Below are 22,669 nucleotides of genomic sequence, written 5' to 3'. Positions count from 1 at the left end.
GTTTACTGGTCGGTCTGAATTCAGAACCACTATCATACCTATAAGGAGGTCTGACCGTACCTTTCAATTAGCAGAAAATTCAGCTTGGAAGATTGTAAAAGAAATTAATTTATCGATTCTCACAAATGTACTGCTGTATGGGTTATGTTGATCCTGGGGGAGGCTATGCATGTGTGGAGGCAGTGAGTATATGGGAAAACTCTGTACCTTCTGCTCAACTCTGCCATGAACTTAAAACGGCTCTAAAAAAAGAAAGCAAGTGGGGGTGGGGCTCTCTGAGCTAACCGAATCCAGACGCTTATCAAAAAAATAATCCATCACGACCAAGTGGGCTTCATCCCAGGGATGCAGGGATGGTTCAACATACGTAAATCTATAAATGCAATTTACCACATAAACAGAAGCAAAAACAAAGACCACATGATTCTTTCAATAGATGCAGAAAAAGCTTTTGACAAAATTCAACACCCTTTCATGATACGAACACTTAAGAAAATAGGCATAGAAGGAACATACCTAAAAATGATACAAGCCATATATGACAGACCCATAGCCAACATCATACTGAATGGGAAAAATTGAAAGCATTCCCACTTAGAACTGGAACCAGACAAGGCTGCCCACTATCTCCACTTCTATTCAACATAGTGCTGGAAGTCCTGGCTACAGCAATCAGACAGGAAAGTGGAATTAAAGGTATCCAAATAGGGGCAGAAGAGATCAAACTTTCACTATTTGCTTATGATATGATATTATATTTAGAAAACCCCAAAGATTCAACCAAGAAATTCCTGGAACTGATAAATGAATTTAGTAAAGTCTCAGAATACAAAATCAATACACAGAAATCAGAGGCATTCATATACGGCAACAACAATCTAATTGAGAACCAAATCAAAGACTCAATTCCCTTCACAATAGCAACAAAGAAATTAAAGTACCTAGGAATATACTTAACCAAGGAGGTAAAAGACCTCTACAGGGAGAACTATGAAACACTGAGGAAGGAAATAGCAGAGGATGTAAACAGATGGAAATCCATACCATGATGCTCATGGATCACCAGACTCAACATCATTAAAATGTCTATACTACCCAAACTGATCTACAGATTCAATGCAATATCTATTAAAATCCCATCAGCATTCTTCACAGATATAGAAAAAATAATTTTACACTTTGTATGGAACCAAAGAAGACCCCGAATATCAAGAGCAATTCTAGGCAACAAAAACAAAATGGAAGGTATTAATATGCCAGATATCAAACTATACTACAAAGTTATAGTAATTAAATCAATCTGGTATTGGCACAAAAATAGAAATATTGACCAGTGGAATAGATCTGAGAATCCTGATATAAAACTATCCTCATATAGCCATCTAATCTTTGACAAAGCAGACAAAAACATACGCTGGGGAAAAGAATCCCTTTTCAATAAATGGTTCTGGGAAAACTGGATAGCCACTTGTAGAAGGCTAAAGCAGGACCCACACCTTTCACTCTCACAAAAATCAACTCATTCTGGATAGCAGACTTAAACCTAAGGTATGAAACTATTAGAATTCTAGAGGAAAATGTTGGAAACATTCTCCTAGACATCGGCCTAGGCAAAGAGTTTATGAAGAAGTCCCCAAAGGCAATCAAAGCAGCAACAAAAATAAATAAATGGGACATGATCAAACTAAAAAGCTTCTGCACAGCCAAAGAAACAGTCATGAAAGTAAACAGACAACCTACAGAATGGGAGAAAATTTTTGCAACCTATGCATCTGATATGATAAGGGGCTGATAACTAGAATATACTTAGAACTCACGAAAATCGGCAAGAAAAAATCAAATAACCCTATTAAAAAGTGGGCAAAGGACTTGAACAGAAACTTTTCTAAAGAAGACAGAAGAATGGACAACAAACATATGAAAAAATGCTCAACATCTCTAATCATCAGGAAAATGCAAATCAAAATCACAATGAGATATCACTTAACTCCAGTGAGAATGGCCTTTATCAAAAAGTCTCCAAACAACAAATGCTGGTGTGGATGCAGAGAGAGAGGAACACTCCTACACTGCTGGTGGGACTGCAAACTAGTTCAACCTCTGTGGAAAGCAATATGGAGATACCTTAAAGCGATACAAGTGAATCTACTATTTGATCCAGCAATCCCATTGCTGGACATCTACCCAAATGATCCAGTGACACTCTACAAAAAAGACACCTGCACTCGAATGTTTATAGCAGCACAATTCATAATTGCAAGGCTGTGGAAACAGCCCAAGTGCCCATCAATCCAAGAATGGATTAATAAAATGTGGTATATGTATACCATGGAGTACTATTCAGCTCTAAGAAACAATGGTGATATAACACATCTTATATTTTCCTGGTTAGAGCTGGAACCCATACTACTAAGTGAAGTATCCCAAGAATGGAAAAACAAGCACCAGATATATTCTCCAGCAAACTGGTATTAACTGAGTAGCACCTAAGTGGACACATAGGTACTACAGTAATAGGGTATTGGGCAGGTGGGAGGGGGGTATATACATACATAATGACTGAGATATGCACCATCTGGGGGATGATCATGCTGAAAACTCAGACTTGTGGGGGGAGGTGGGGAAAGGGCATTTATTGAAACCTGAAAATCTGTACCCCTATAATATGCCAAAATAAAAAAATTAATTAATTTAATTTAATTAATTTTAAAAAAAGAAAGCAATAAAATTAATTAACCAACCCCTCAAGAACTCACAATCACTACTAGAGGAAATGTAAACTTGACACTACCACTTTGGAACATACAGTGGCATTATCTAATAAATTTGAAGAAAGTAATGTCTTATAACAAATCCATCCCATAGCATTTCCATTCCTGTATGTAAACCCTAGCAAAGAAACATACAAAAATGTAAATGTTTAAAATTAGACATAATCTTAATGCCCATCACCAACTGACTAAATTGCAATGTGAATATACAATAGTATTCTAACAATAAAGATGAATTGTAAACTAACACAGAAGAAAGTAACAAATATAATGTCAAGAAGAAGAAAATCAAGTCACAAAAGGATACACAGGATATGTTTCAATTAATATGAAGTTCAAAAAGAATAAAAACTAAACATTATTTAGGGGTGTATACATAGATAGTAAAACTATAAATAAAATCAAGGAAATGGTTACTATAAAATTCAGCATGATAGTTCTCAGGGGATAGAGAAGAATGTGACTGAGAAAGGATTAAGGGTATTGGTACTCCTAGGGCCCACGGGTATGTGTCTGTCACCCTCTCTCTCTTTCTCTCACATACACATATAGAAGCACATAGAGGGAGATGTTTTTAAAAATAGAATGGTATTCAAAGTCCTCCCTAGAAAAATTAAATCAGAATTTCTGTGGTGGGACCCAGGCATCAATCTTTCTAAAGATTATTCCTTGTTAGTATAGTGGTGAGTAAAAAATAAATAAATAAAATTTTAAAATTCTCAAGTGATTCTAATGCAAACCCAGGTTTCAGATCTGCAAATTTAAATAAGTGGTTAGCAAAATATATATCTATGTCTTTTTTAAGAACATTATCTTCCCAATCAGCTCTCAAGATCTATTAGCTAAAATATTTCACCGAAGAACAACAACATAGAGTCTTCTGTGACTTTTACCAGTTATTTTTAATCCATATTACTTACTGCTAAGCCAGGAAATAGGCTTAAACATTAAGAAAAAAAATAAAGCTAAAATGTGATGGGTATAATAATCTAGAAGCAAACAATATTTTTCAATACAAGCTAATTCAGAAGTACTTTCTATTTTGTAGAGTTTAATCATGCTTCATAACTCCCAAGTGGAGCCATTAAAATGTATTCAATGTAATAAATTTTGGAAGATTATATATATATATATATAGAGAGAGAGAGAGAGAGAGAGAGAGAGACAGAGTCTCACTCTGTTGCTTGGGCTAGAGTGCCATGGCTTCAGCCAAGCTCACAGCAACCTCAAACTTCTGGGCTCGGGCTATCTTTCTGCCTCAGCCTCCCGAGTAGCTGGGACTACAGGCATGTGCCACCATGCCCAACTAATTTTTTCTATATATTTTTATTGGCCAATTAATTTCTTTCTATTTTTAGTAGAGATGGGGTCTCCCTCTTGCTCAGGCTGGTTTTGAACTCCTAACCTTTGAGCAATCTACCTGCCTTGGCCTCCTAGCATGCTAGGATTACAGGTGTGAGCCACCGTGCTTGGCCTAAAATATTTTGTTAATTCAATAAATGCATTAAAATAAGTTCTATTCTGATTTCCAAAGCCACATATATATTCATGGAGGTCTCCATTTGTGCATCTAAGTCATTCAGTAGACAGTGAATGAGACCACTACTACATGCCAGGTCCTGTGGAAACAAAGATAGCTTGAGAAGCATGCCACTAGCTTACTTTTGTTCAAAATAAAATACAGACACTCAACTTATGATACGGTTACATTCTGATAAACCTGTCATAAAAAGAAAATATTGTAAGTCAAAATTGAGTGTTTTGCAGACATGATGGGATGTGAAAACACAATATCCAAAAAACACAGGCAATTCAATGCACTGTAGAGTATCGATTGTCTATCCTGTGACAGCGGGGTGACTGGGAGCTGTGGCTTGCTGTCACTGCTCAGCCTTGCAAAAGAGTATCCTATGGCATATAGCTAGCCCAGGAAAAGGCCAAAATTCAAAATCTGAAGTAGTTTCTACTGAAGGTACTGCTTTCAGACCATCAGCTTTCACACCATCTTAAAGTCAAAAAGTTATAAATTGAACCTTCATAAGTCAGGAACCATCTGTAAACACTTATGCCATGAAATCACTGTCACACAAAGAGTATGAATAGAAATAAGGAAACTATCTGACTTATAAGAAAACTAATCTGCATGCAGGTTAAATTAATTCAACCTATATCATGTATCACAATTTGAAAATGTACAGATATTTATTAAATGCCAAAAATGATGAACAAAAATAAAGACAATGAAAGAAAAAAATTACTAAAAAATTTACATGAAAAGTAGAAGAGAAAATTTGGCATGGGTATAACACACAATTCCTGAGATGTTTTTAGGATTCTCAATGAGAGAATGGGAGAAGGAGTTGTGTCTTACAGCATCTTCCATTTATGCAGTCTACTCAGGGCTCTGGTATGTAGATAAACAAATCGGCCTTCCACACAGGAGATGGGAGGTTGGTGAGTCCAGAGTAGGAATTGCAAATACAAATGCACTCATAAGAAAAATATGGAAACAGGACATTCCACAGAGCACAAGACCAACATGGCAAGCATGGCTGGATCATAAAGCCAAAAGGTAGACAAGCATAATGACAGGTTTTTAGCTCCCTAAAACTTGTTTTCTGCATCTGACACATTTGAGACACTCAGATTATAACCACTCCTGACTGAAACCTGGGAAACCTGGGAAAACACCTATCACACATTCATTCCAGAAAATGTGCACTGTGATGTATAACACTGGAATGTACTTTACGGATTTCGCATCTCATAAAGGCTAGTTTTTGACCTTCAAGTTCTAGGGACATTTCCAGACTAAATTATGCTAGGTGGGCATCAGTATAAGATATGAAGACACCACACACAACATTGTGTAGTGCAAAAAGAGACAGACCAAAACGTTAAGAGATCTGAATTGGAACACATACTCAGCTGTAACTTTGGGGAGACTATTTAATTCTCAAGTTTCAAGGTGCCTGATCTCTAAAAGAGAAGTGACATCTGCCCAGCCTACTCGGCAGGATTGTCAGAGGGCTATAATGAAAACAACAGGGCAGGGATCTTGAGAACTATGAAAGCCAGTACTGGGGGGACCTAGCAGTTGTACACATTTGTCTGATCTTTTTAATACCAAAAATACAATAAGCATTCACTAAATAGATATGTGGTATGTTTGAAAACAGTTTTCCTCTGGTTGTAATTTAGAAGCATAATTGAAGGGAATGAGCCACCTGCTTACAGACACTGTAACTGCATCAGTGTAGCATACTAGATGTGCCATTAAGACAAATGTGCTGTAATTCCATGCTCCGGGCAGCAGGAGGTCATCAGGTGTTGTAAGTAGCCATTATATCACACCTCTTTTCCAGTCTGTGCAATAGATTTCTCTTTCGTTTATTAATATTTCTTCGAGGCCACCATTCTTTCACTTAATAGATACTTGCTGACTACCTACTGAGCACAGGGCACTCTGTTGCTCTCCCTTCACACGGAAGGCAACCTGGAATTCACATACACCCTCCCAATTTTCCCTCTGGGGACCCTGTTCTGTTTGGGAGACAAATGAAAATACATAGCTGATCATTCCTCTAAAGAAATGTACCATGCCTCTGGCCCCCTGCCCCCTCTCCTCCCCCAGGCCTCTCCCACCCATCTTCTTCAATCTGGGCTTTTTCACCTCCAAACAAGGGTAGTTTTCAAACCAATGTTTCATTTGGCTTATAAATAAAATACTACAGAAACAGCTGCTGGCGTTCAACTCCTATTAAGAAATCTGCAAAAACAGCAAGATTTAACTTTTTCTTTCAAAGATTATTAAGAGATTCCTTGGTTACTGTCATTTTCAAATTCAATTCTAATCCCTCGTGTGCAAGCAAAAACTGCTATGTGCATCCTGCAGGGTCTGAAGGGGAGAGAAGCCCCAGAGGAGAGAGGCCAGAGAGAAGACTTCAAAACCTTCTGCTGTCTGAATCCTTTGGGAAGCGCAGTAGGGTAGGGTGTTTGAAAATAAAAGCTTCCATTTACATTTTTTTCCTTGAAAATTATAATTGAGGGATAGAAAGTGACCTGAATACAACCCTATGTTCTATTTCCCAGATGTGAGAGTAAATGAGTAATTCTCTATTCCAGTCTAAGGGCCATTGTTGCCAAACAAAAGTAGGAAGCTAATTTTTTAAGGAAGAGTTTAAGCTGCTGTTTCTTATTTAAAATATAGTACCTTAAACAAAGAATGTGCAACCAGGAACAGTGGCTCAGGCCTATAATCCTAGCACTTTGGGAGGCCCAGATGGGAGAATCCCTTGAGCTCAGGAGTGTGAGACCAGCCTGAGCAAGGGCGAAACCCCATCTCTACTAAAAATAGAAAAATTAGCCAGGCATGGTGGCATGCGCCTGTAGTCCTAGCTACTCAGGAGGCTGAGGCAGGAGGAACGCTTGAGCCCAGGAGTTTGAGGCTGCTGTGAGCTATGATGCTGTCACTGCACTCTACCCGGGGGCAACTCAGTGAAATTCTGTCTCAAAAAACGTTTACTGACTTAAACTGAAAAATCCAAATAATTTGGGGCAGGGGTAACTTTTTCTAAGGAATTCAATTCTATATGAAATTCTTTACTGCCAGAAAACTTCTTCCTTAACAATGAAAAGCTAAAAAAGGGATGGAAGACAAAATATTTTTAAATTAAGAATTTAAAACTATACAAATTATACACGCATGTATAGCTAAGTATTGTGAAACAATCTTATCGATTTGCCATAACAATTTGCCATAAGACCTATTCTAAAGAACATTCTCTCTGCCATTAGTAGTCATCCAGTGGGTTACCTTAGCAATAGAAGGAATATAATACCAGCTTAAAATGTCAGAAAAGGTATGGAGGTGTTTGTCCTATTAGCTACTATCAGAAGTGACAGAAGGCTAGAAAGCAATTTTGAATGTGTATACCACTCCTTGAAAAATGTCAAGATTTCCAAGAGAGACACACAAAACCTCAGAATCAGTTGTACCTATAATGTACTAATTTCAAAACTATTTTTTAAAAAACATAGAGACTTGTATTTTGTAACAAATCTATCCTTTATGGATTTTCTACCCATTAGTGCTTCAGCTAATGTTATTTCAAACTTGCTATCCAGTATGCGGCTTTGGGGAAGAATAATAAAGCTGACATTTCGCATGGTCTGTGGGCCAGCAAGCAAGTCTTATAAATTCAGCGTGCCCTTTCCTAGTTAGTAAGACCTGGAACACAGTGCAGGCAGGCCAACCACCGATGCCATGCTTCTTGGCCTGGCCCTATTTTCTTTGTATAGCTACAGACAGCAGAGAGTATTCAAGGATAAAAACACAAGCCAAGCTCCATTTCCAATGTTAAACAAATCTTGCTTCTTACTGGCTACAGATCTCTTTTCTCTATTCAAAGAAAGAGAAACAGATATTTTCTTCTGTCAAACATTGCTTGGCCACACATTCCCTTCTCTTGTTGCCTAGAAAGAAGGTGATGGTGCCGGGGATGTGGCTTAAAGCAAGATGTAAATGTCACATAAAATTGGTAGTTCCCACTGAGTCTTTCATCATGAACTGTTAATTCTCACTTAACGGCTTATCCTGCGGATAAAAAGCAATATTAAAACTGAACACTAAATGATCAAGACACATTTTAACAGCTGTTGAATAACCCCTATTCTTATAAACTTTCTTCTTACCTCCTTTTGGGCCTCTGCATTTCTTTTCCTTTCCTCTCTGTTACTTGTAAAGCATAGAAAAATAATCATTCTCCTTCAAAATGTACTAATTTATGAAGACACTATTAACAGAGCAAAGCATCATGCTTACCACCCTCCTTAGGAATAGCATCACATTATATTACTCATACATTATACGTGTTGATGCTAAGGTTTTCTATTACTATTTTTCCTTTAACTCACTATTTATTATGCTGTGACTTACACAAGCAGATACTTAGACTTGCCCTTACAACATGTATTCTACAACTAATGAATCATTTCTCTGATTTCTGGATTCAAGTTTAAATCTGTTGTGGTTGTTATAACTCTACTGTTATTATCTGCAAGTTAAGGAATAAACTCTTAATTTGATTTTTAGAATACATAATTAAAATATTAAATTCTCTACACTACCCTCAGTGGGTCCTACCAGTTCCACCAATCGCTCCTCTTTCGTGGAAACAACCATATGTTCACTGAATGAGAAACTGGCTTCTCAAACTACATTAGCTGTGTTTAACTTTAAGCCCCAAGATAGCCCTGAAGAAAAGTTGTAAAAGCTCAACTGGCTTATCCTAAAAATTTCTTTCACTCTTAGAATCAATTGTAAAGACAAGAGAAAAGTTTAACTCTTTAAATTTGATAAAGCAATCTAAGGGATAAAACTTTGTTTCATTGAATATTTTTGCCCTACAGATTCAATTCATGATATCACCTTTACAAAAAGATTGTTATGTTTTTCTAATTAGTGTAACAAAGAATCCCATCTCTTCCATAACAAACAGAATTTCTGCCCCTCCAAGGAGATCTTTGATTGTATGAACTGCTTTTACCTAGAGAACTGCAGAAATGTTCAAATTTATTTTTCAAAATAATAGTGATTTACTCCAGCAAAAAAAATCTTGAGTCTGCCAAATTGCTATATATCGGTTTGCAAGTGTTAACATATGTGAGAAATACTCTTTATAGAGATTCTTTTTAAGAAAGAGGCTTTTTTTTTCTCTTCAATCAGAAAGCATAACCTTGACAAGCTCTACCTGCCCCATAGGTTGAGAGAGAGGCTGCTATGTTCACAGGGGCAACCAGTCCTCTTTACCCAAATGGCAGCCTCCTTGCTGGTGGCAGCAAGCTTGGTGCTTGCCTGCCACATCAGGCCACAGGGAACACGGTGAAGGGAAGTAGTGTCATTGAGCAGGAAGGGGAGGCTTTTAACTCAAAAGTCATCTGAGCATCAACACATGAAACATTAGAATATTTTATCCAAGTTAACCTAATTGTCAAAATTATGCCAATCTCTAAGAGATTTCTATCCAAAAAACAAACAAGCAAATAACCCAAACAAACAGAAAAAGATAAATTGTGAAATTGTATTGGATAATTATATTACTATTTAATGTTTTACTCCAAATTTGGGATTCTGAGACCCTGCAAAAGCTTATATCATGACAGCAATTTCACAGAAGGAATGGGCTTAATTTTGTGAAATAGAAATCCAATTTTATTTATGGCCTAAAATTAAATAAAACTTGGGATATTTTCTTTCCTTGAACACATACCGAGCATGTGTTGTGACTAGTGATGGGTAAGACACAGGCCCAGAGAAGGCTCTGCTTTTCTATACAAGACAAATGCTCCACCTACTGTGTTTCCCCAAAAATAAGACCTACCCATAAAATAAGCCCTAGCAGGATTTCTAAGTATTTGTGCAATATAAGCCCTACCCAGAAAATAAGACCTAGTGATGGGTGTGGCTACACAGCATATCTGCACAACCCATGCATTTCGTCGTGGAGCAGTAAAGAAGACAAGCAGTCCTTCTCATCGTGACAGCTACTATATCTCACAGGTGACTGGAAAGGTGCGGGCAGCCCCACCAACAAAGTCGGCTCCCCCTTTCAGGCCCCCGCCATCCTGTATGTGCTGCAAGCTGAGGCTTTGAGGGGAAAATAACACATCCCCTGAAAATAAGCCCTAGGGTGTCTTCTTGAGGAAAAATAAATATAAGACCCTGTCTTATTTTCAGGGAAACATGCTACATTCTGATCCTTCTCCAGGATCCCAGGTCTCCCCGGTAACTCTCACTGATTGACAAGGAACAAAAAAAACGAGAGATTTATTATATAATGCAAGGATATGCAGTAAGGTTTCACAATAAGGTTTCAGCAGACTATTCCAAGACAAAATCATTAAAGAGATCAATTAATACTCATTCCATAATACCTATTTATACCCAAAGAAATCATAAATAAATAGGAAAACAAAGAACTTTTAATAAGAGTGAATAGTGAAGCTTTAAAATAGTTCTTCTATAAAGACTAGAAGAAATAATTCCTAGGAAAGCAATTGTTTTCCACTTATGATGCCACTACCACTGCTACATTATAAACTCCAATGGGCTCCATGACTCAGCTTCTTTCTCATTTCATTGTTATAATTTGCCTCTAAGACTAGCAACATTAATAAAGTATGCATATGAGAAAAAGAAGTATGAGCACTTAAGAGATTTTTAGACTACTTAAATTAAAAGTCTACTACATTAAGAGTTAAGTACAAAAAACAAATCCAAAATAGGTCAAGTTTAGCAGAACCCCACCCAATGGATATGAATAGGCAATGAGTCAAATATAATACATCCACCAAAGTGCATTGTAAAAATCTAATATAACCCAGTTGATCTAAGGCATCAATGTTAGTCCTTCACCAAATGTGCTTGTTTATTCCCAACCATATAATGACTAATTTATGCCCAATTACTTGGTTTAGTGAATACAATAAAAACTCCAGGTTTCCCTCCTACTCAGTATCAAATACAACTTCTAAAGCACAACATTAAAACTGACATAGAAGAATTTATATTTGAATCTATTTATCTAAATTCCCAATTTAGATTTAAAAAAAAAAAAAACTGAATATCCTTATAAATACATTTGCTAAGGCCTACTGATCTAAAATTAGCCATTTTGAAAACATGGGTATTAACCCCGTCCCTGACACTGACGTCGTAGGGAAGCTCCGTTACAAGTTCAAGCTGCTAGCAATGTTACATCAAATACAGCAAACTGTTTTTAGAGAAAGTATAGAAAGGCTTCTAGAAATTTTCAAGGAATTGTTTACAATACCAGGATTTTATCCTTTGCCTATGTAGTTTCTTTTGTCCAAACCAACTGTAATTTGCTTTCCATATACGTACATACAAGTACATAAAATATACTCTCTACAGGGGAATCCATTCACATACACACAAAAAAGTCAACTTTTAGTGAGTATTTAGTATGTTCAGACACTGTTCTAGAAGCTTCACCATACATTATCTAATTTAATCATCACAACAAGCCAATGAGGTGGGTACTACTATGCCTTATTTCAGAAATTAAAATTTGTGGCATCAGACCTAAGATAACTTGCCCAAATCTCATAGCCAACAAGCAACATGGTCAGGATTTGAACCTGGCTCGAGAGGACAGATTTTTTTTATTTCAAATTATTAAGGGGGTACAAATGTTTTTGGTACATGGATAGCTTTTATAATGCTTAAGCAAGGGCTGTTAGTGTGCCCCTCACCTGAATAGTGTTCATTGTACCTGTTAGGTAGGTTTTTACCCCTCCCCCTTCCCCTCTCCTCCTCCCTTCTTGGTTTCCAATGGCTTTTATTTCTCTCTCTGCCCATCAATTAGTTCCAGATTATTAGAGAGTACACGCAGTGTTTGCTTTTCCATTCCTGAGATACTTCACTTAGGATAATAGTCTCCAGATCCATCCAAATTGCTGCAAAAGACATTAAGTCATTCCTTTTTATGGCTGAGTAGTACTCAATGGTATGTGTGTGTGTATATATATATATATAAACATATATATATCATATTTTGTTAATCCACTCATGAATTGATGGGCACTTAGGTGGATTCCACATCTTTGTGATTATGAATTGTGCTGCAATAAATATTCAAATGAAGGTATCTGTTTTGATAAAATGACTTCTTTTAGTCTGGGTAGCTACCCAGTAGTGAAATTGCTGGATCAAATGCTAAGTCTACATTTAGTAGACTTACTATGAAGAATTACTTTGAGACTTACTATGAGACTTACTTTGAGGAATCGCTATACTGTTTTCCATAGAGGTTGTACTAATTTGCAGTACACCAACAGTGCATAAACACTTTCTCTCTGCGTCTATGCCACCATCTATTGTTTCTGACTTTTTAATAGTAGCCATCCGACAGGCAAAAGGTGATATCTCAATGTGGTATTAATTTGCATTTCCCTGATGATTAGTGATGTTGGGCATTTGTCTATCTTCTTTTGAAAAGCTTCTGTTCATGTCTTTTGCCCACTTCTTAATGCAGTTGTTTGTTTTTTTCTTGATTCATTTGAGTTCTCTGTTAATTCTGGATATTATCCCTTTATTGGATGTATAGCTTGCGAATATTTTCTCCCATTCTGTAGGTTGTCTATTTGCTCTGTTGATCATTTCCTTTGCTTTGTAGAATCTTTTTATTGATAATTTAATCAAGTCCTATTTACATATTTTTGTTGTTGCAATAATTTCCAGAGCACACATTCTTAACAACTATGACACTGGACTTGGTTTCCTATCGAAAAGACTATTATCATGAAAAGGAACTACTTCAATTTTTCTCTCATAAAAAAAAAATATATATATATATATAATATGTAAATATTGGCAGAGGGGTCAGAAAGGACCTCTTGGCCTCTTGGTGATATAAATCTGTCTGTTATTAGGATACAAATAAATCAAAGGTCATGATAGCTAGAGGCTTGGTGAACAAGAATGCATCTCCAAATAGCAATGAAAATGTCAATAAGAGGACCCTTGACAGCCCGGAGTTTATCCCAGTGTTCTCTAAATGTTGTTGTTGTTGTTTGAGACAGGGTCTCTCTCTGTCACCTGGGCTAGAGTGCAGTGATGTCATCATAGCTCACTGCAACCTCAAATTCCTGGGCTCAAGCAACTCTCTTGCCTCAGCCTCTCAAGTAGCTAAGATTATAGGTACATACCACCACACCTGGCTAATTTTTCTATTTTTTGTAGAGATAGGTATCTTGCTCTTGCTCAGGGTGGTCTCAAACTCCTAGCCTCAAGCAATCCTCCTGCCTCATCCTCCCAAAGTGCTAGGGAGGATTATAGGTATGAGCCACCATGTTCAGTTCCAAATTTCTTTGATTATGTATCTCTATCAGCAAAAATCACCATGAACATGCATGCCCAACATGCAAAATTATATGTATGCATTATTGTCAATTCACAGATTAAATATTAGGAAATATTCATTTATTTCTAAATTTTGGCATGAAAAATAAATCTAGCATGTGGGTAACATGAATTCTATCTTGGAAGCCCTTACCTTAAGCTATTCATGTGCAGTGATGAAGCTCCATAACCTTCAACAATTTACAATTTTACAGAAGTACAAATTGAACCAGTGCAGGCACCAATCTGCTGTGCCGAGGGGGTTGCTAGGCTAGGGAAGGAGCCCCGTGACTGGCCTGCACCCGCCCCTCCATGAGGCTTTATGTTCTGTATTCATGTCCTCAGTGCATTGACTAGAGAGAAATCATGAAAGCTTTGTGTCTTTGTCACAGTGTATCCACCTTCCAAAACATAAACACCTTCCAATATTATAGTTAGAAATCTTTTTAAAAATCCAGGAGGCTTAAGAAATGAAGTTCCTTAGCCAGAAAATGTTATATATATGCTATATATAGATATATACAATATATGTCATATATAGGGATATATATATGATACATATATAACATATATCATAGACATGTATATATGAGATAGGAAGGGTGTATTCTGAGACCTTCAAGTATCACTATTGTAATTCCCTCACATATAAGCAAAGGCATAGCAGATACTAAGCACATAGCAGATACTAAGAAGTACTTGTTGAATGAATAAAGGGCATTTCCCAAGGTCTTTCAAGTATCACTACTACAATTCTCCCATGTAGCTCAAAGGCCTTTGCTGGGTCTTTGGGGATAATAGTGAACAGAACAAACACAACCCACACCCTCAGGAAACCTACTCCTTTATAGGTAATCAGCTACCACACAGCAGAGTGCTGTGTGCAGGATTCTGGCATGGCTCGATGCTGGACTGCACTTGGGACTTTCCTCATCCAAAGTCTTAAAAAATAAGAAACATCTCTAAGTTCCTGGGAAAGTTTTATTTAATAGTATAACTTTGATTAAGGGAAAGAAATGGAGATCCTCTCTGATTGTGACATATGGCCCTATAATTCTGTTTACAAAAATCATACCCCTTTTACCTTGAGTAGAGTGTTTAATCTTATCCATGATCAAATTTAGGCCAACCTGTAACTTGTAACTAGAATTTATCAGGAAGCAGAAACTCTTAAAAATAGCATCATTCAACCACAAAGCTAAGGTCATGGGAAGGATACAGAAAAAATAGCAATATTATATGCTATGTTCATTAAAAGGGCAACATCTCTGTATTTCCAATAAAATTATATAATTTTATAATCACTACAAAAAACATCTATGGAGCAATTTAGCCTTGTACCTACTATGGGCTTATATACAACATCTATAGGTTTGTTCACACCCAGATTCCAAATAATTGGTATTAAAAGTCCATTCAGTCTTTAGTAACTCCAAAAGTTGGTACAAATACAATACAAATGCTCTCAGTGACACGGACGTTTTAAAGATGTCAACACATTGGTTACATTTCCCACATGGTCACATTTCCTCTAAGTGTTTCACAGAGTTGGCATAATGATCTTTCTCGTCCAATGACCCTACCTATTTGAAAACAGAGCAGCAATGTCCCCTTCTCACAGCAAGAAAACTTGCCATGGGCAGTGGAGCCACAGGCCAAAGCGGCTGGCTTAGGAGCCTGCCATAAAGAAACAGTCCTCCCCACTCTGAGGCAGTGCTCTTCTTCCATCCACCCTACACCTCCTGGGACACAGTAGCATCAGACTGCCCAGAGTTGAGTGGCTCTGGACCTCAGGGAGTCTAGCCACATCAGAGTGAGGCTCAGATGAAAGAGGTGTGCAGGAAAATCTACCCAGGGAAAGAGACAAGAAAGTGTAAGGCACATTCTGAATTTGACACAGGGAAGAGAATCTGGATTTTCTGGGGAAGACCCACCTTCAAGTGAAGAACTGCCCAAGACAGTCCACCCCAGAGGCAACTCCAGATGGGTCAGGGCCAGCACGAGCTCTTCGTCCAAAGCAGGCAGCGCTCCCACGGTCAGGGCAAACGGGGTCAGCAGAGTCTGGTGGCTGCAGGCCGTGAGGCGGTCTGCCTGGGTCACCAGCAAACGGGCCAGCCTGCAGGCCATGTTGTCCACATAGGTCACCGAGCCGGAGCCCATGGTCACTGGGGAGTAGCCTTCTGAGCAGAGGCACACAGACACCATCACCGTCTCCTGAAGCCCACGGCCTGGACAACAAGACAGTGAAAAGGTCACCCCAGGGGCTGCAGGAGGTGCTCTCCCAGGGGTCCAATGTGCCAGCTCAGCCACTCTGCTGAAGAAGACAACACGCCCCAGGAGGACAAGGCAGGAAGGAAAGCTGGCCCGTGATCTTTCCACGCTGCCAAGCCTGCAGGCCAAGTTAAAGCTAACCCCGAGTTCTCTCAAATTTCAAACTTTAATTTTAAAATCAACCTTTATGAGTGTGGAGCATTTTGGTGTTTATTCTCTTATCATCCCCAAATGCTGTTATTTGGCATACCTTCACCTTTTACTTCTACACCAACCCCTGAATTCATGTTTGGCATCTTAAAGGCCTTTGCTCTTTTCTGTTCTGCCATTTCCTCCTGAGTCATAGTTTTTATGTGTTTATTTAGGCAATAGGTTTATAAGATAGCATCACAAAATTACACCAGTTTACCCTAATTCCATAGAGCTCCTTTGAGTGTGAGTTAGGGCAGGTGAAGACTACTCTACAGAAAAGAAATACACACACACACACACACACACAAATGTGTGGTTATGGTTGTTCAGTGCTCCCCTCCTTCTCATACCAGCTTCTCTGTCTTTAGGTGTTCTTAATACTTCTCCTGAGGGTGGTCACCTAACCTTGCTATCTATTTCTCCCTACACTCCTCCCTTTTCTTTGCTCCACTCTTCCATTGTGCTGAGGTTTAAGAATTCCTGCCCAGGTACATTTTTGTGCTGCCCTTGGCAAAATGTCTAGGAATTAGAAGCACCAAATCACTATGATTATGATAACCATGGCTGGCCAAAGAAGAGTTATTCAGCTACTACCAACCCATAGCACTCTCTGGCCCCCAGGCCAATGGCTAATGGGCACAAGTCATTCCCCTACTGCCTTATTCTTCAAAGCCTTTTCCCAAAGGCTGTGTTGCTAGGGTTTCAAGGAACAAGAGCATCCCAAGTTTACTAAAAAAGAACTTCTGCATTTTGACATTGCCTTTTTTAAGAGTTGTTCAATGGTATAAGCACAGAATGCACCCACCCCCCACCAAACTAAATATATCCAATTTATACTATATAAATCTGTTTTATAAATTTCTGAAAGGTTGCCCTGGTAAAGCTGTAACAAGAGAAATTTAAGGTTCAGATATAGAGACAGTCGCCTGCTTCTAGGAACTCTGTTAAAATAAAGGTAAGAAACTTCACTTTTAAGTAGGCCACAATATAATCAGAAAGATTTCTTTCACAATAAGGAGAAAGAAGGATGTTTGCCACTAGCTGCAAGTAAAGAAAAAGGCATAACAAAAAGTTTTGAAATTACAAGTGGTACTTTAGGAATTATTTTTATCCTTTCACTATAGGAGACTTGATAACGGAGAAAAATGAGAAAAGAAGGAAAAACTAAAGGCAGTAAAACCATAAATGTAAATGCCAGAGCAAAAGGGCAGAGGAAAAGAGACCAACAGCCAAAGTAACTACGTGCCATGAATTAGGTTTAACTGTTTTTTTTTTTCTTCTAAGGATGAGAGTTACTGAGCCAGAGAGAGATGTTCTTAAAACTGCCCATGGTCTCAGAAATTGTACAACAGGTTAATCAAATGATCAAGACAAGACCAGGCAAGGTTGAAAAGTATCCATACTTCTCTACAATTCTCATTGTGTCTGTGTCGTTTTCATATTTACTGTCTACCTTCTTTTCATGTGTAGTAGATATACTACAAGAAGCACCTGGGAACATATTTTCTTTAAAAATTACCTCAATCTTACCCATAAGAAAAACTGAAGGTTTCCTATATGATACAACTTAAGTGGGCCTGGCAGACCCACAGTTAGGAAAAACCAACCAATCAACGACAAAAAATATCCTCCCTGTCCTGCAGATAATGATATTTTAATTTCACTTTTACATTAAAACTTGATGTCTCTTATAAATGCACAACCTACACCCCAATAATCTGAGAAGGGCTACTACCTCTTAACAACACATTAACAGGGCACACTGATTCATTAGTCATTGTCATGGTATTTGAAGAAGACAACAGGGAGAATTGCAGGTTTCAAAATATAAATACTTTGGAGCTGGGGAAAGAAAGTTCTGGAGCCTGAGATCCCACAAGGAAGATTCTAGACAGAGTACCAAGGAAAGAACCGTAGCAACCAAAGGCAGCAAGCAGAGGAAAGGCTGGCCCGGGGCTGCTGGGCTGCCCGCAGGGGAAAGAGGAAGAGAGAATGAAGACAAACTCTGTTGGTGTCAGTTCTGCCTGAGCCAGCCCTGGCAATGGGCCTGAGATTACAGGAGGTGACACTTAATATACAGAGTTTCCCCCATTTGACTGCATCCAAAGCACACCTAACCTTAAGAGCTGGGTGTAGGCAGCAGGCGGAGGCTGTTGGTCTAAGTCCCAGCTCCTGATGAAGCTACAGACAGAGCTGGAAGACCTCAAACGTGGGCTAACACAGGTTGAGTGTTCTTCCTAACATATACACACTCAGAGACACATGGGCATATACACACCACCCCAGACCTTGAAGCACTGTTTTCTTTTTACTCCTGGTTCTCTTCCTGGTCTATACTCGTGGAGGGAAAATGTTTACAGACAGATTTCCCAGCTGCGACAAAGAGGGCACCTCACCTGGAACGCTGGACTGTAGAACGTTATCCTTGACGCGCTCTGCAATCAGGACGTGTCGCTGATGAGATCCATTGTAAATAAAATAAAACTCAGCATCTTCAGGAAGATAAACATTTTTGTCAAACTTCGCGTAGACCGTCATCTGTCCCTGAAAAATGAATGAATTGGAGCACTGTCACACTTCCTTGTCCTGGTTTTAAGAAGCCCCAGTAAAAAGGGCCCAGGCCCAAAACAGTGTCATTTGCTACATTCATTTCATGTGGCTGAGCTCAAATATCATGAATCCAACAACAACACTTTTGACATCGGGGAAGATGCTTCCTGGTATATTTAGGTATGAGTATCAAAAGCTGGTTTGTTCTGTTTTTAAAGTTGAAAAGGTTCAGGCCATAGGGAAGAATTTTGTTTTAATTTACTAGATGTGTGAGTGTGATACTTCATTGTCTTTTACTTTGTTTGAATCCTACCAGCCGAACATCACTGCTTGTATTAATTTCTATCCTGTACCTGAAATGCCACTGTTAGTACAAAGGTTCAAGATAATTATTCTTAGCTCTGGCCTTACCCTGTACCAGATCACAGTAGGTTTTAAGAACCTTAAATATTCACAGACATTGCCAAATAAATAAAGCTACTCCCTCCCACACTTTCTGGGCCACTTCCATTTGCAATTTGTCTTCTCTGAGGGGTTTCCAAGTCCTCTTTCTCATGCGGCCTGGCCTCACACTTTCTGTTAAGAGCTACTTTTTGGCACAAAACCCTGCAAAGTGCCCTGGTCCCAAGGCACACTCTGAGGACACATGTCAAAGAAAGTGGGGCAGCAGGCTGGGGCTCTGGAGTATATTATTACCCAGAGGCTTTGGGGGGTGGAGGCTGCCTCAGCAGTGCTACTCCCCAGGGAGCCGCTGCAGCCAAGGCCGAGCCTGCCAGTTCCAGGTTGTCTCTGGACCCTGGAGGCTTCAAGGGATTCGGGATCTTCCCCACTCGAAACACAAAGAGGCAGTACAACGCGGGGCCTCCAGGGAAAGGGTGCATTCCGCCCAGCCTGTGGGAGTGGCAGGGAAATGGAAACCAGGAGGTGGAAAGGGTCGCCCACTTTGGAGGGCCTCCAGAGCTCGGCCCAGCGTGGACAGAAGCATCTGGGCATTTGTGTGCTTGCGCAACCAAAACAAACCCGCTCTCTGCCATAGCCTCACCCTGTGACAGGGGAGAAAAGCGAACAGGGAGAAGTCTACACGGTCTCCTTAACATCTGTTTGCATTTGACGAATATCATCCTGTAGGATACGAGAGTTAGTCCAGCCAGGATCAAAACCAAAATCAATGCAGGGCTCCTTTTTCCAGTAGGTACATAATTATTTAATCTAAATTTTTTTTTAAATAATAAATCTATGTTTTCCTAGTGGTTTGCAATCCATCACACACACATATAAAGTTATCTTAAATCATGAACTGGTATAAATACACATCGTGGAGTTCTTAAAAATCACCCATTTGCAATTCTGAGCTGTCCTTTCTCCACACATGAGCACTCCCGCATGTGCGCGCGCACGCTCACAAACGTAATCAATAGAAAGTCACACGCCAAGAAAAATCTACCATACAATAGCTTCAAAAAAAGCTCAGGAAGGAGATATGAAAAGCAAAAAACAATAACAAATGTCTAACATGACTGAGAGAGGAAACCTAGACGAAATTCCATTTCCTAAAAAAGGAAGAACAGCTTGCTTTAGTCATGTTCCTGGTTGCTAAAGGGACTATTAACTCTCCACAGACAGAATCTGACCTGACCTGTTCATGATTATTTTTTTCAAATAAAAAACAAATTATATAAACAGAGCAAAGATCACAAGGATATCTAATCTGCATCTATTTAACATGATGATCATATTACTATTTTATTTTACTTGGTTGGGTGAACAAGGACTACAACTTATGAAAGTGTTTAATTGTAACCCTTTCCAAAGCAGTACAACCCTAAACAGCACAGTCTTACAATTAACTATGCCTCCCTTTCAAACCAGGCCAAGCCTTACACCAGTAAGAGAAATTAAACAATAATCATGTTAGATGAAAGACATCCCCACCCATTAAAGAGGGTGCCCAGAAGTCCTAACACTAAGAATAGTATTCAGCAATAAATGGAATCTCTTACTTGGTAATTACAAAGACACCAAAAAGCCCTGGTTAAAGATGTTATGGGAGAAGGAAGGAAGGGAGTGATATGGAGAAGAAGACAGGGAAAGAAAATATGAAGATGAAAAAACAAGAACACTTTCCTTCAGAAAAGATAAAGCTCAAAGGAGATATGTAGATAAAACTACTTAGGAGATCTGCAGGGAAAATGGGCTTCTGAAAGAATGCACTAAGGAACAAGTACAGCGTAAATAATCAGCCACAGGTGGCAATTTTTTTTGGAGTAATATTAGGGTCTTTCTAGCCACTGAAGCACAGAAAATCTGCTACTTTTCTTAAAAGGCCACTAATTTCATATGTGGCAAAGATAAATTCCAATCTACAGAATTCTAGCATATTCATTCACTTCCCCGTTTTTGCTTTTGGCAGTTGAAAACTATAAACTTTCCTAAATAAATGTGTTGGTATAAGTATCAGACTCGCTCTCCTTCTACACAGAAATAATAGATATGTCTTATCACTGTTCTATCAACTCAGTATATCCTAAATAAAAAACACTCAAATATTTCATGGTAACTTATGGAAACCAAAAGAGTCAAGCTAGGCAAAATTATCTCCCCAAAGTTTAATACACTCCAATCAAAACCCAAATTGCATTTTTTTCAAATGAAACTCAACAAACTCATTCTAAAGTTCACGTGGAAGAGTAAATACACAGCACCAGAAACAAAAGCTTTGAGAGAGAATAATGTTTGAGCTGCGGGGGAAGGGCCAGAGCTTGCCCCACCACAAAGCAAAACATACAATAAAGCCAGGGTCATTCAAACTTGTGATAGTAGCATAGAGACAGACCACAAAAGGGCAGAGTCTGAGACAGACACATGTACCCATGGAAATTATGCAATAAAGATGGTATTTCAGATCAGCGGGAAAAGAATGGCTACTCAAAAACGGTTTTAGAACAGCAGCTATCCATTAGGGACAAAAACATGCCTCCTACCAAATAATTAAATTTCCCACTAAGTCAGTATCTAACATAAACATCCATATGAGCACAAAATTAGGAGACTGTTTAAAGGTTTTCATTATTAAACAAATAGCAATTAAAGATATCTAGATTTATCAACACCGACGCCATCCTAAACTATCAACCTTTTTTATTTTTCCTATTCTCTTCCAGGCTTTGTTCGTATGATGAGTAATCATTACACAAAAGTATACTCATGGCATAAATACACATAGTAGTATTTTTCCACATTGTTACAATCTTTGGTACCCTTTTTAATTGCCTTCCATCACATGTTTTATGTTTCATAATTCCATGACTACTTATATATTCTTCCATTCTTGTATATCAAGTGTGCTTCTAAGTTTTCAACATTATAAACAATAAAATAATAAACATTTTCATGTACAATTTTTATGCTGTTACTATTTTAGAATAAAATTTCAGGAATGAGGAAATGAATGTGAACAAATTGTCACAAATTGACAAACTGCTTTCCAAAAATGTTCTATCAACTTTTATTGCCACATGTGCTGGTCAAGAGTAGCGTTTTCATCCCATCCTTGCCAAAACTATCTTTGGAATTATTTCCTGAGTCAACAGATAATAAACAGCTCCTCACTGATGTAATTCATATTTTTTTCATTGCCACTGAAATTTATTTCTCATTTTTATAAAAGCCTATTACTGAATGGTGTAAACATTGTTAGTGACCAAATCAAACTTCAATTTAAAGAATTCTACTCTTCCCTTTTCTGTTTTACATCTGTATTCACCTATAACCTTTGCCTCTGGCAGGTCAAAATTTTCACTTTCCCAACTGAGCCAGTTAGAATCTGTCAGAATTATTCCCTCTCCCCTCTGAATAGTGAAGCTGTCTCACCTCTTACCTACTCCTCTCCAAATTAAAAAAACTTATCAATACTCCTGTAAAACTTCTGCAACTAACTAATGGAAAACAGGAATAACAAATG

At 38.4% G+C, this 22,669-nt stretch overlaps 1 protein-coding gene across 2 annotated transcripts in view; it reads right to left on the bottom strand.

The window, feature by feature from the left end:
- ARHGEF28 (Rho guanine nucleotide exchange factor 28) overlaps positions 1-22,669 on the bottom strand; it is a 289,794-nt gene that overhangs the window by 160,543 nt on the left and 106,582 nt on the right. For both annotated transcript variants that reach the window (XM_012783522.3, XM_012783544.3), the window contains exons 3-4: positions 18,555-18,702; positions 15,630-15,923 (exon numbers count right to left, since the gene is read on the bottom strand). In XM_012783522.3, the coding sequence (XP_012638976.2) occupies positions 15,630-15,923; positions 18,555-18,702 (442 nt within the window). The remainder of the gene's footprint in view (positions 1-15,629; positions 15,924-18,554; positions 18,703-22,669) is intronic.

This window comes from Microcebus murinus, chromosome 11 (assembly GCF_040939455.1).
Source record: "Microcebus murinus isolate Inina chromosome 11, M.murinus_Inina_mat1.0, whole genome shotgun sequence".
Lineage (NCBI taxonomy): Eukaryota > Metazoa > Chordata > Mammalia > Primates > Cheirogaleidae > Microcebus > Microcebus murinus.
The sequence above is the reverse complement of the archived record's forward strand: the minus strand, read 5'-3'. Positions and strand labels throughout refer to the sequence as shown.